Genomic DNA, 13,237 nt, shown 5'->3' on the forward strand with positions numbered 1-13,237 from the left:
AGAGAATATCTTTTATCTATCTTTATTTAATATCTTTTTTATAAAATCTTCTTTGGTTCGTATATTACTAAATTTCGAACTAAAATGAATGTTTTAGTGTGTTCTATGGCACTTGGGTGTTAGAATATTATTCAGCATTTTTATCTTTACCAAAATTCTTCCGTGTTGGAATATTCCAAATGCAAACTTGTGAATAAAATAACTAAAATATTATGCTTAATTCAACCAAATTTAATAAGTTGAATATAACAATACTGCTTATTTACATATTATTTTATATAATAAAAAAAAATAATATATAATAAATAATATAATAATATATTATTTTATATAATAATTATTTAATATAATAACATTTTATTAGTGCACACAGGTTATTGACATACATATTGTCTTTATCCAGTCAAATAATTAAGACACATACCGTCTAGGTTAAGCGTAAGACTGGTCTTTTTGTTATATATGCTACTATTGTCTATTATATGAATAATTAATACATTAACAACATTTAAAGGTAGTGACCACATCAGTGTTTCAGCAAACATTAATCTCGTCTATGTAACATTCTCACTTCATTTTTTCGAACGATTTTTTGCACTTTTGACAAATACTTCGAGTAACTAATTGTCAAAAGAGAGAAAATCGTTCGACAAAACGAAGTGAGAAAGTTACTTAAACGAGCCGTAGGTCTAGTTTGCATAAATTGTCAATGCATCGTATTTATTAGCTGTTTATTTGTTACCAAAATATTGTTTTATCATTTTTTCTTACGATTTTTTATTTTCATATGTTGTTTACCTTTTATTCTTAGTACACCGTGCCATATAAAAAAATTAGATTGTAACGGCATTTATTATTAATAAGCTTCCACTTTTGTTTGGATATACTACAGTGTAGACATGCTCCTCTTTGCGTGCATTTGAATATATTACAATAAGTTAGAATAATATGTGTGATCAAAATGTATATGAAGAAATGTTTAAATATAAAATTACACTAAGTTCAGATTTTTAATTCAAATTCAACTCATGGCGAAAATTCTTATGTTGTTCAAATTAATGGTAAAAAACCAGGTCCTAAATTATTATATAGTATTATTAATATACAAAAAAAGTTCGTAAATTTTATAACAAGAGCTTAAAACATAAAGGTTATTTATTTTATTCAGTATCTGGATTTGATTATCTTTCTAACAAATAATAGGTCTACTCTACAAGTTGTTTTTAGTAATTACGAGTATACGTTCTACCAGTAAATTTTCAAGTTAAAGAATACCAAAGAGAGAGAGAGAGAGAATGAGCAATATTTTTGTTAAATTAACAAAAAGATAAATGATTATAAGAACCTTTTGTTTGCTTGTAAAATTAGAACTGATGTATAAATCAGCTGTTTTATTTTAAATTTCAATTTATCTGTAGTTTCAGTTGCGTGAATTTAAAGAAATTTTATATTAATATAAATGTAAAATAACAAATAAGCAAAATAATTTAAACACTTTTGCAATCCTTGAACTTTTTTCTTGGTAGTTGGGAAGCATTAAAAGCCATACTGTGGACTTTGAATCTAAGAAAACCATTTCTAGGAGATATAAAATAGATAAATTTCAGTCATTAGACTGTAAAGGTCAAGAGCTGAAACACTATCCGAGTAATCAAAGGAAAGACATTAGACATTAGAATACTAAAGCATTTATACAACAAATATATTCAAGCCAAAATTGAAAACATGAAAGGGGAGGAAGGAAGGAAATTGTTGTTAGGTAGTAATTACTGACTAAGGGTAAACTCTGTGCAAGGGATTATTGTAACCACGATTGCAAAGCGCAATTTGGGAAGGCTTGTACCATATATTAATATGTAGGTCAGTGGAGCTACTCACTTTAACTCATTGAACTTACAATTTTTTCTTACATTGTTTATTTAAATACAACAGTTGAAACCACACTTTGCATGAAGTAGTTCTATAAAAGTCTAGTAGTTCTACAAAGATCATAATAGGTATATTATTTTCCTACTATCTCAGGCAAATATTCGAGTTATATTCGTAAAACAGACCTAATAACTATATATGTGTATTACGTATGAAACACAAACCATTACACAATAATACCAAATATTTATATTTTTATTATGGTAACTCTACTTATTTGAACTAAATCATTCAGCTGTTTATTTTGTAAACTCAATAAGTGTTTGTTTACTTATTGTCGACTTTTTATTTAACATATATTAATAATGTTATATATGTGAACATTTGACACATATACGTTTAATATGAAGTAATTTTAAGTAATTAAAAGCTATAATGAATGATAACTATGAAAATATATTTGGCTGCACATTCCAGGTTAGTATGGTGGTCCTAAAAAAATTTAGAGATTGAATTGAGTTTTTAATATTTTGTAAATTCTGTTTAGACTCCGGATTTAGTAATTTCGTTACTTGACCAGGAAGTACAATCTGCAACTATTCCATATCTAAATGACCAAACATTGTCTGTGCCTTCTCCCTCAGATCAACTACTGCATAATAATGCTACGCATCATATACCATTTGTAGAAATACACACGAATAATATACGTCCACAAATTAATAGTTTTACTAATGTTTTTCGTCGAAGTAATCAGGAAATCAAATCAGAACCAATAAAATCAGAAAGTACAGATAATGCCGGAAAAGATCGTACCAATAGAACTCCTACACCTGCTAGAAGCAATAACAGTTGCAGTGGTAGTGATAGAGTCGTAACTCCTAATGAAAATATACAAAGTGCATCTAATTTAAACGCTAATTCGAATTATTTATTGGGAGAAGCCTGTCCACCCGAATTGCTTAACAATATAGCATTTCCTATTGTGCGTAAATGCACGGATTGTCCTTTTATGTGTCTTGACTTGGCCAGCTTCAACATTCATATATCAATTCACAATGGTAATGCACATGCAAGAAATTGTGCAAGGAGCGTTATACATTGTCCAGGTATAAAATTATATATTTTAAATTGATAAGATATTCATAAAAGATAATTTTTTAGGTTGTGAAAATAAATTTTATGCTGAAAAATCGTTTAAGGTGCATTTGCATGAAGATCATTATATGTCAATAACTGATTGTGAACAACTAATAAATGTAATGAGGCAAACTGCAAACGAACGAGGAGGCACGCAAAATATAAATATCTTGGATAATAATATCACTGAGTCTATTCAAGAAGCTCCTAAAAAAAATCGGATTTACCTTAAAGATGTAGAGTGCTTACGCGAACCGCGACGTGAAGTAACTGAGCCAATTAATCAAGTATCAGAAAATTTATTACAATCCTTAGGTGATTGCGATCCTATGTTAAATGTTTTTAATGCAAGTGATGATATATTTGGGATATTTAACACAAATGAAATGACTAAAAATGGAAACAAATGCAGTAATACTGTTGATACAGCGATTCCCAGGGCGAGACCTAAACAAAAAATATATATAAAAAGTGTAGATGTGCTAAGAGAACCACAAGTAAACTTTCATAGTAACAATAGAACAAATATGACTGCTTTGGATTATAACGAAAGAGATTTAATAATTGAAAACGGTGTTACTTTTTCACCAACAAATGGATACAATAAGATTGATCAAAATATTGATAAGTTTGGGACGACTAATGTTCACAAACAAAATACTGAAAAGCATATTAGTAATTCTAAACCAAAAATTTACATTAAAAATGACATATTAAAAGGACATAGAGGTATAACCAATATACATGAGAACAGCAATCCAAATGGTTTTATTTTTCTTCCTTCAAATTGTGGGCAAAATGACACAGATAACTACTTAAACAATTTGGAAAATTTGTCAATATCAGTGCCAACTTTAATTGAAGATTGTGATCAGTTAGAATCAGAATGTCAAATAACCGAAAAATATACTTTTGATAATACGAATTTAATTACGAATGTTAATGATAACAATAATTATAATTATTTAACAACATCAAATGATAATGATTATTTGATATGTGATCATGTTTATCCAAGTGTATCTAGTAGACTAGAAACACCAGAAAACTATTCAAATGAATCATCGTCACCATTGCCGGTACAATCAGTTTTAACAACACCAAGTATAATTGAAAACATGTTTCATAATTCGCTACCATCGTCAGTACCTATGCCAGAAGTTCCAACAGCTGTATTAGATATACCGGTGCAATTAGCAAATCCACAGCAAAAACAAAAAATATCTATAAAAAATGTGGACATTTTAAAAGCGCCACAATTTCAGGAACATCGTGGCACTCTGCATTTACGTACAGTCGACGAACTTAATTTGATGAATAAGAATGAAGTTGAAAATCTTATAGCACCTCATTTAGATGTACAAGTCTGCGCTCAAGTAAATGAAAATGGTATCATGAGTGGTATCATAAACCCAGCAATCATTACGTCTGCCTCAGATTATTCAACAACATACAATAGAGAAAATATCAAAGTGCATGAATTGGCACCTCATACTGATAACACATGGGCTGATGATTATGATTTGGGAGATGATATTGACTGTATTATTACATCAATTGATCCAATTAATTTAAATGAAAATATTTCTTTAGGGAAAAACATAACTGATTTGGATACACAACAAATGTCTGCCATAACAATTCGTGATATAGAAGAACTTACAGATACGGCACAGCAAAATATCGATAAAAATGATATGCAAATTGCTGAAGTATCAAACCAAAATGATCGAATGCTGGGCAATATTATTGAATCAAATTCTTCATCGAATATCGGTGCAAACACAAACTTTAACACGTTAAGTAAAAATATTCAAGCAATTCAAACAAACGTTAAAACAGGCAAACAACTGTCTAACGATGTAAACCCTTTAAAAGCTCCTATAGAAGTATTATCTGCAACTGCAACATCTCCACCACCATTGGTACCAGTTTCTTTAAATACAATATGTACGTGTGCAAGTTCAGGAACACAAACTAACTGTTTAACGAATTCCATTGCCAAATCCTCACATTCTACAACTCAAACATCTACTTTACCGGTACCGCCACTAGTACCCGTGTCATCACGTTATCATCAATATCCGAAGAGTATTGCAAGTTTTAATACAACTGGAAATTCTACTTCAAATATTACCGCAGAAAAAGCACGTATTTATGTTGCTCATAATCTTTTAAAAACAGTTGACAAATTGGAAAAAAATAGTAACGTTACAGAAAAAGCTAAAATCGGACGACGAAAAGTTGATGCTAATTGTAATGTATTAGGTTCCGCCACAAAAGTAATAACCAAATCCAAAATGTTAGCGAAAAATGAAGTCAAGTGTAATGCAAATGGTTGCTCTTATGGATTCAAAAAACGAGAAACATTAGAGTATCATAAACGTTGTCATATTGAGTAAGTATTAGATTATTTAATAAAATTGTTTTTAAAATTGTTCTTCCTTTTAGCGGTCTTTCAAATGTTTCAAATTCGCATCATATGCAATGCCCAGAATGCAAATCCACATCATTTAGCAGTTGGAATACTTTGCATACGCATCTATGGCGTGTTCACGAAGTGGACATGGAATTGTATAGTTGCGATAGGTGTACTTTTAAAACACCAGTTTTCTCAAGACTATTTAATACTCACCTAAAGATACATTCAGAAGATCGAAATTATAAATGCGATACATGTGATAAGGCATTTAAAAATGCTAAACAGCTCAAAAATCATCGACGTTTGCATCGTATTAATTCAACTTTTGCAGCAGACACAGGTTGTTCTGAAATTCCATGCAAAACTTCTGATGTATATCGGTGTGAAGATTGCGGAGCAGTTTTCGCGCATCAAAAAACTTTAAAAGACCACATTTGTCGAAACAAGAATATGTTAAAATGTACTGTTTGTGAGCGTAAATTTACGTCGAAGAATTCACTTAGAATGCATATGTACAGTCATGAGGTAGATAAGCGATTCAAATGCAACCTGTGCAAGTATACAACGAACGACCACAATGCTTTTAGGCGTCACAAAATGGTACATGATGTTGATAAGCAGTACTCGTGTCCTTTTTGCGGGTTGCAATTTATTCAAAGCGTTACATATCAAGTATGCATAGCAACTAAATATGATTCCATTGCAATTTATAACTATTATATACGTATAATCTTATTTTCAGATACATTTACAAAAGAAACATCCTAATGAATCAGAGAAAATTGTACACAAATGTCAATTATGTGCCTTCGCGACTATTAATCCTGTCTTATTTAAAATACACAAAGCCAAGCATGAATCTGAATCCAGAGTAAATTCACACCACGCTGCAATGATTCCAACGTAAATATTATATCGGTTAATAATCCTGCAGAACGAAATGAAGGCAATTGTTTAAGGATCAGTAAAATTGATATCGGAGCACCACCTTTGATAAGTGATAACGTAGTTAAAGATCAGACTCTGCGAGTGGAATCTCGTAAATGAAATATTCTAGCCTCTGATAACGTACAAAAATACACAATAATCGATGATGATGCTATCACATGAGTTAATATTACAGACAGAATAAACCAAAATGAGCTATAACTTACAACAGGGTTTGCATGAATTTTTGTTCAAAACTATTGCTAAATTGTGATTAACTCTTATATTTTTTACTTTAAATTTATTTATTATATTAAATTGAATTTATTGATTTATATGAAATTTTAAGATTGTATATATTTATATATATATATTTAAATATATGTTTGATTTTGTGATATATTTTTTATCACATATAATAATGTAAATTGATGTTCAATTTTATGTCTATTTGTTAGATTTCCTTTCTAGGAGTTGCATTTAAATGCTTCTAAAACTGAGATAAGTATTTTAAGCCATATCTTCCAAGCTGTTAGCGAGAGAATTAGTTATAGAAAGACTTTGCAAGACCTACGCTTATTCCGAAGTTTAAAAAATTCATGATTTGTCGGTCCATAAGTACACAATCCGAAAAATTAGATACAGAGCGAAAATTGAATACTTCTTGTGCTAATGTCTACGAACTATAGATTTTACAAAAATATTCTTTATTACCTATTCAGGTTAATTTTATAATCTCAATTCTAGAAATTCTTCTTCACACTTTTGATGTTGTTGTAGTCCGTGGGGATTGTGTACTGCGTTTGGGAGGTAATGAATGGAACTTGCTCCTCGAAATTAACGAGTACTCCTGTAGCCAGATAACGAGAAAGGATATGCAAGACGATTATATGGGTGGGGATGATAGAGGGGGAAATAGTCCCTTTCGGCAGAGCTCCGTATTGCCGATCGTCATAGATGGTGTGTGGTTTAAGATTGCATATAAATTCGGATATATAAAAAATGGATATTTTTCTTTTAATTAAAAAGATTTTAACTGCAATTAAAAACAACCAAATTCACAAAATAATAGCTCTTTGTTATACAGCATAAATAAATACTTTTTTAAGAAGAGTGATTATTTTATTATTTCAATGCTACAATATTTGGACTAATGGTTAATATGTATATATAAAACAAAAAATGTATAATAATCAAGTAGATTAAATCACAAATGCAAAATATATTTAATTTTTGTCGTTAAAAAATGCTGGCAACTCTGATTGCAAACGCAACAAACGCACATAGGTAACCAAATTCCATGTTTGTGGTTCGGTGCTGGACTGAACGAATGTGGACATGTATGAGACCAGTTCTTGAGAGTTGTCTTGATCTAGATCTGCTATTAGCATTGAATTCTCTTGATTGTTTAAGTCTGGTTGGCACACTAATTCTTTGCGATCATAACAGAACTGTACAATATCACTCTGAGAAGTATTTTCGATATGTGTATCACCACCAATGAATAATACAATTATTTCAGATTCCGTGATCATTTGCATTTTATAGTTATCTACCAAGTACTGGCTACCCTTTTTGGAAATGTTTGTAAGACTGCGTGATACTAACATTTCCGGTATATCGTAAGCACTTCGCTTGTGTACGGTTTGATGGAAAGCATCGAAGTCATGTTCAGGAAAATCATGTTCATGCTCACGTTTGCGACGCAATTTCTTAGTGCCATTTGATTGATTTATATCCTGTCTTGTCGATTTAATGGCATTATCTTTAGTGACGTGTGTTTTGTTCTTTTTTACTGCAAATGATTTCTGTGGCATATTATTATCATTGGTCATATTCTGTGCAGATTTCAAATTTTGCCATTTCCAAAATTTCATCACGAATCCAGACATTTTAGTTTTAGTGTTTTTAAAATGCCATTGAGCCGGTACCATGCCATACATACCGGTATTAGTGAAATTTTTTAAAACAACGCTTTTCCCGTTCTTGTTTTCACTCAATATGAATGTTACATTGCAATCTTCTGGACACTTGCCACGATTCTCGACTACTAATTCGCGGCCACTAAGCGAGTAAATATTCCTTTGTGCATCAATATCTTTACGTTGTCCATAATGGCGGTATTGGGATATTTTTGAAGTTGGAGCTAATTTCTTTTCAATTGATTTGTTGGTAACTAAAGCAAACAGTTCGGATAACGTTTTGGAACGTTGTGCCTCAGTGTTATTGCGTAAACAGTTGTAAGTAATTGTTTCAGAGTTTTCCAATTGCAATTTCCGTATTATTTCACAATCATGAATCTTGAAACCTTCTCCAATTGGTTTTCCAAAACCACCAGAAAGAATACGTAAATAATTGCGATCTGCTTTATTTTGAGAGTTTTTATTAATTTCCCCAACATGCATAAAATTTTTTGTTCTCTGTTTCAAGCTTTCACTGGTGACTATCAATATTTCGAGTATACCATCACCATCCAAATCAGGTAGGATTATGGGAAAATCTAGAGCATCTACTTTATGTGCAGAGCTCTCTTTAAAAAGCCAAAGCCATCGACCTGAAATAGGATTGATTGCACCTAACTGACCATATTCATCCAATATAAGACAATCAGGTCTACCATTGCGATCTACATCAACTAGTGTACAATCGATTGCAACGGGCTCATCAACCAATTCATCAAACCAAGCTACAACTCCTGAACTCCCAATCAATGATATAATACCATGACGTTTATTATTACTTCTTCGGAATTCCGGAAAGAATACATCACCACGATATAAAAAGATTAAATTATTTTCCCAAGAACGTAAGCCGCTTACAATATTAACACCACCTTTTAGCTCGATGCTTGTATAATTGTTGAACCAATTATGTGTTTTAATGCGATCTATTGGAGCTGGACATGTTGAACTCTCATAACAAGGTACCAACCAAACAAAGCCAAATACCGCAAAAGCACACAACACTAAGGACGCTATGAAACAAAATTTTCGTGCTGGAGACATTGGCTCTTGAGATTCCTTCGAATCATTATTGCCTAAAATAGCAACGTTATCAGCATCTGCGTTGTTACGATCATCGTAATTACTGTCACTGTTCACACTAGAAAAATTATTCGTTGGATCGCAATGAGTTGCATCAACGTTAAATCCGATATCAGACATCATGACAGAACGAAAGTTTTCTATACTTGGTGTGTAACTAACTTGCTGATTGTGACCGTTAGCTGTATAAAAATTATAACATACATATAATTAAATATTTATATTTTCGAATTTTAAAATAAACCCTACCGATTTTACTCAGTTTAATACTTTTTTGACGTTGCAAGTATTCTTGTTGTTGTAATAATTGTTTTTGACGTTCTAATTGCAAAGCTTGTTGCTGATTTTGGTATAGAGCCAAACTGTTTGGTGGATTTCTATTTCCTAATCGGTTGTTTTGCTGCAATTGTCTGTGTTTTGATGAATTGTGAATTTCTTCTTCCGAATCAGAATCTGTTGTCATTACCTGACTTAGAGGCGCATATAAGCCATGAAGCATTTTAACTTGAAAACAGGATTCACAAAAAATCAATAATCAACTTTATATTTTATTTTGCTTTCAAATACCTGAAATTTAATATAAATATGTTCGTCGTTAGTTTCAATCCACATAATTTTTATTCATGTATATTTCAATGGTATTAATTTATTTTTAAAAAATATTTCAGTAAACAGGAAGACAACAATATAACGGTAATATAACTGAGAAAACATTAACTGAAAAAATTCTTCTTTTTGCTTTTGTGGAAACTAAAATTCACAATAGAACAAAAACACAAAGTTTTTAAATAATAGTTGTAGTAAAATACTTTTGCTCTATATTTTACTATATGTGCATTCTTAATGTTTTCTCAAATAATTTCAAATAACTTTATTAATCTTATTTCCTTTTAATATCATGAACAGAAATTTAAATTTCTAAATCAATACACTCTGAAAAGTTATTAAAAAGAACGATCCACACCAAAGCGAACGCTTGCGAACGAACGAACTTTTGTAGATACAATTAAAAATAAATACATTGCGCACACCATAAATAACACTATTCATGCTATTTTGACACTTTGAGAAAGCGTTTTTGACAAATTTGAAAACGATATACCTCATTTTGAAAATTTACTTCTCAAAAAGTACTTAATCGAAGTAAAAAATAAGTTTTCAGTATATATTGTAAAGTTTGAAGGTATATTTTACGTTCAATATAAGTAATATTGTGAAAAGTACGTATTTTAAAAATATACACAAATATATATAAAAATTTATACAAGTATGTGAAGCATATATAATTAAAAAGCGCTTTTAAGTTTTTAAATTATTAGTTGTATAAATATCTTAAACTATTATTAATTTTGTTGTAAAAGGAAATTTTAAAATTTCTCGCATTCTTAATATTGTATAAAATTATTCATTTTAATTTTTAATTTTATATTAAATACTTATTTTTGTGCAAAGTGTAGTTTGCTTGCATTATATTGACTATATTATATACAAGATTTGCTCTTTGCGAAAACATAAAATTTGACAGATTGCAAATTTGTCTCACTTAGCAACTTACTGTTTTTTGCCACACTTAAAAGCTGCCGAAAGCACTTAATATAATTTTACTGAATTTAATTTTAAATTTGTTAGTTAATTGCGAAAAAATTATAATTGTGGTTTGGTAATTATCAGTTGCAAATTAATAATACACATAATATATTTTTAAATACAGTATGTACGTAAACAAAAGTGTGGTTTCATAACATTTATATAAATATATGTATATAAATTTGTAAACATTATATAGTTATATTAAAAAGGCCAATAAGAAATAAAGTTTTTATTATAGACGTCAGATGATCAGTTCATGTAAAAGAAAACAATCTACTGCTCTGTCAGAACTGTTAACCGCTGTACAAAATAATTGACATTTGGTGCGTAAGACAGCAGAAAATTGTAGATAGCAGAGAAAATAAAAAAAAATTGTGGCAATTGCGATCAAGTTAATGAAATTGCTCTTTATTAAAATATATTTATTATACCTTCAGAACGAATTCATTTTATAGAACATTAAACATGTTTAAATAAATAAACAAAAAAAAAACAATTAGCTCAAAACAGTGCGCAGTGAAAAGTGAAAACTACGTACAAACAAAGAAGAAGAAGAACAACGACGACAAAGAAAAATATCTAAAATTATTAATTATAAGTATTGTAAATAAAATTGTTTAGTAATAAATTGCTAGAAAAAAATATTACCATCACCGGTCTACAACGTTTTTATATTGATAAGCGATTTGGTTATTAGCGTATAACTGAGTAGAGAACTCCCACACCAACCTAAATAAATTGATTCATATTAAGTGGAAGCAATATAAATGGCAATGGCAAATACACTGGAGGAGCAACAAAGCTTGCGCGAATGCGAAAATTATATTCAGGCTCATGGCATTCAACGTGTACTGAAGGACTGTATAGTACAATTGTGTGTCAGTCGTCCTGAAAATCCAATCCAGTTTTTACGTCAGTATTTTCAAAAATTAGAAAAGGTAAGTTCAAACTCCTTGTATTCCTTTTAATACTTGTAAAAATTTATATTTTGGTAGCTATAAATATATTACATTTTTTATTCATATAAGTACTTAACTTAATTGTTTCGAAAAATATGTATAATGCGTGTTAGTCCTTTACAGAAATTATACACGCAAGTTTGTTCTATAAATAAACAAACTTTAAAGTTTTGCTATTTATTATTTCCATCTACCGTAAAAATAATATGTAATCCTTCAGATCCAATTAGTACTTGTAAATCATTTATATGTAGGTTGTTGGATAGTTAGATGAAAATTTATACTGAAAAAGTTTAGAGATAATAACAGATTTTAAGTGATATATAATAACAGTTATTTAAATCAAATATTTTGTCCTTTATTTAAAATAGGTCTAAAAGAGTTTATACCTGAAGCCCTAAACAATAAATCGTTGTATAAGGAAAATATCTAATATGACACCTATTCTATACATAAGATGTATTTCATATTTTGTGTATAGAGCAAATATCACCAGATATTAGAATCCTCAAATGCAGATAGGTCATACTCCACTTACCTGCGAAAATCTTTACGAATATGAAAGTACGCGCAAGTTTAGAACTCCCCAATGACACTAGAATATCCAATAAGAGGTTAAGGTAATGATTCTGAGGCATTCGACAATTTAGTCGTTCGCTATATACATATACTGCAAATTCCATCAATGTACGACGAAGAATTTTCTTAAGCAAATTTATATAGGAATTTCTCATTGCTTATCATGGCCTTTACAATTTCCATAGCCATTTGTAAATGAACTAGTTTTCTTATTAGATACTATGGCATCATACTAATTTATTTACATTAATTGTTGTTTAATTTTCCCCTTAAATGTATCAAATTTAGCTTAACTATTATGTTTTAATATTATTATAAACAGAGTTTGTTTCAAAAAACTGAGATGTGATTGTTTCCATACGATTGGGACCATGTTATATAGACAATTATGGTCACGTCGAAAGTGAATTTGTTGCTGTTTTCAATGTAAATCAAAAAATTGAAAATGAGAGAAATTGCGATTTATATTCATCACGGTAACGAGGGTTTTTATGTGTCTATAAGGAGTTTATATGTATATTATAATAGTTGTCTTTTAAATTTCATTCATAAAAAAACGCATCAAAATAGTAGTATATTGCCATTTTTATTAGTATATTGTGATATCTCTGATAACATACCTTTTGGTGAGAACCAAAAAGTACTTAAAATTGCCGTGATGCATCGTCCTATGAACAATCGTCTGTATAACATGGTCTTTGGAAACA

The 13,237-nt window shown here is 30.0% G+C and overlaps 2 protein-coding genes across 2 annotated transcripts; one reads left to right on the forward strand and one right to left on the reverse strand.

The window, feature by feature from the left end:
- The first annotated feature begins 2,192 nt into the window (after window positions 1–2,192).
- LOC119667986 lies at window positions 2,193–6,626 on the forward strand. The gene is made up of 5 exons (XM_038077342.1): window positions 2,193–2,346; window positions 2,417–2,978; window positions 3,034–5,407; window positions 5,461–6,103; window positions 6,174–6,626. Exons 1-5 carry the CDS (start codon window positions 2,305–2,307, stop codon window positions 6,336–6,338), a joined length of 3,786 nt encoding a protein of 1,261 aa, XP_037933270.1. The 5' UTR covers window positions 2,193–2,304; the 3' UTR covers window positions 6,339–6,626.
- An 846-nt stretch (window positions 6,627–7,472) lies between these two features.
- LOC119668883 lies at window positions 7,473–10,013 on the reverse strand. The gene is made up of 3 exons (XM_038078556.1): window positions 9,970–10,013; window positions 9,652–9,906; window positions 7,473–9,584 (listed from the first exon to the last, which is right to left on the reverse strand). Exons 2-3 carry the CDS (start codon window positions 9,899–9,901, stop codon window positions 7,585–7,587), a joined length of 2,250 nt encoding a protein of 749 aa, XP_037934484.1. The 5' UTR covers window positions 9,902–9,906; window positions 9,970–10,013; the 3' UTR covers window positions 7,473–7,584.
- Between the last annotated feature and the right edge of the window lie 3,224 nt (window positions 10,014–13,237).

The sequence above is a fragment of the Teleopsis dalmanni genome, chromosome 1, assembly GCF_002237135.1.
Source record: "Teleopsis dalmanni isolate 2A chromosome 1, ASM223713v2, whole genome shotgun sequence".
In the NCBI taxonomy this organism is placed as follows: domain Eukaryota; kingdom Metazoa; phylum Arthropoda; class Insecta; order Diptera; family Diopsidae; genus Teleopsis; species Teleopsis dalmanni.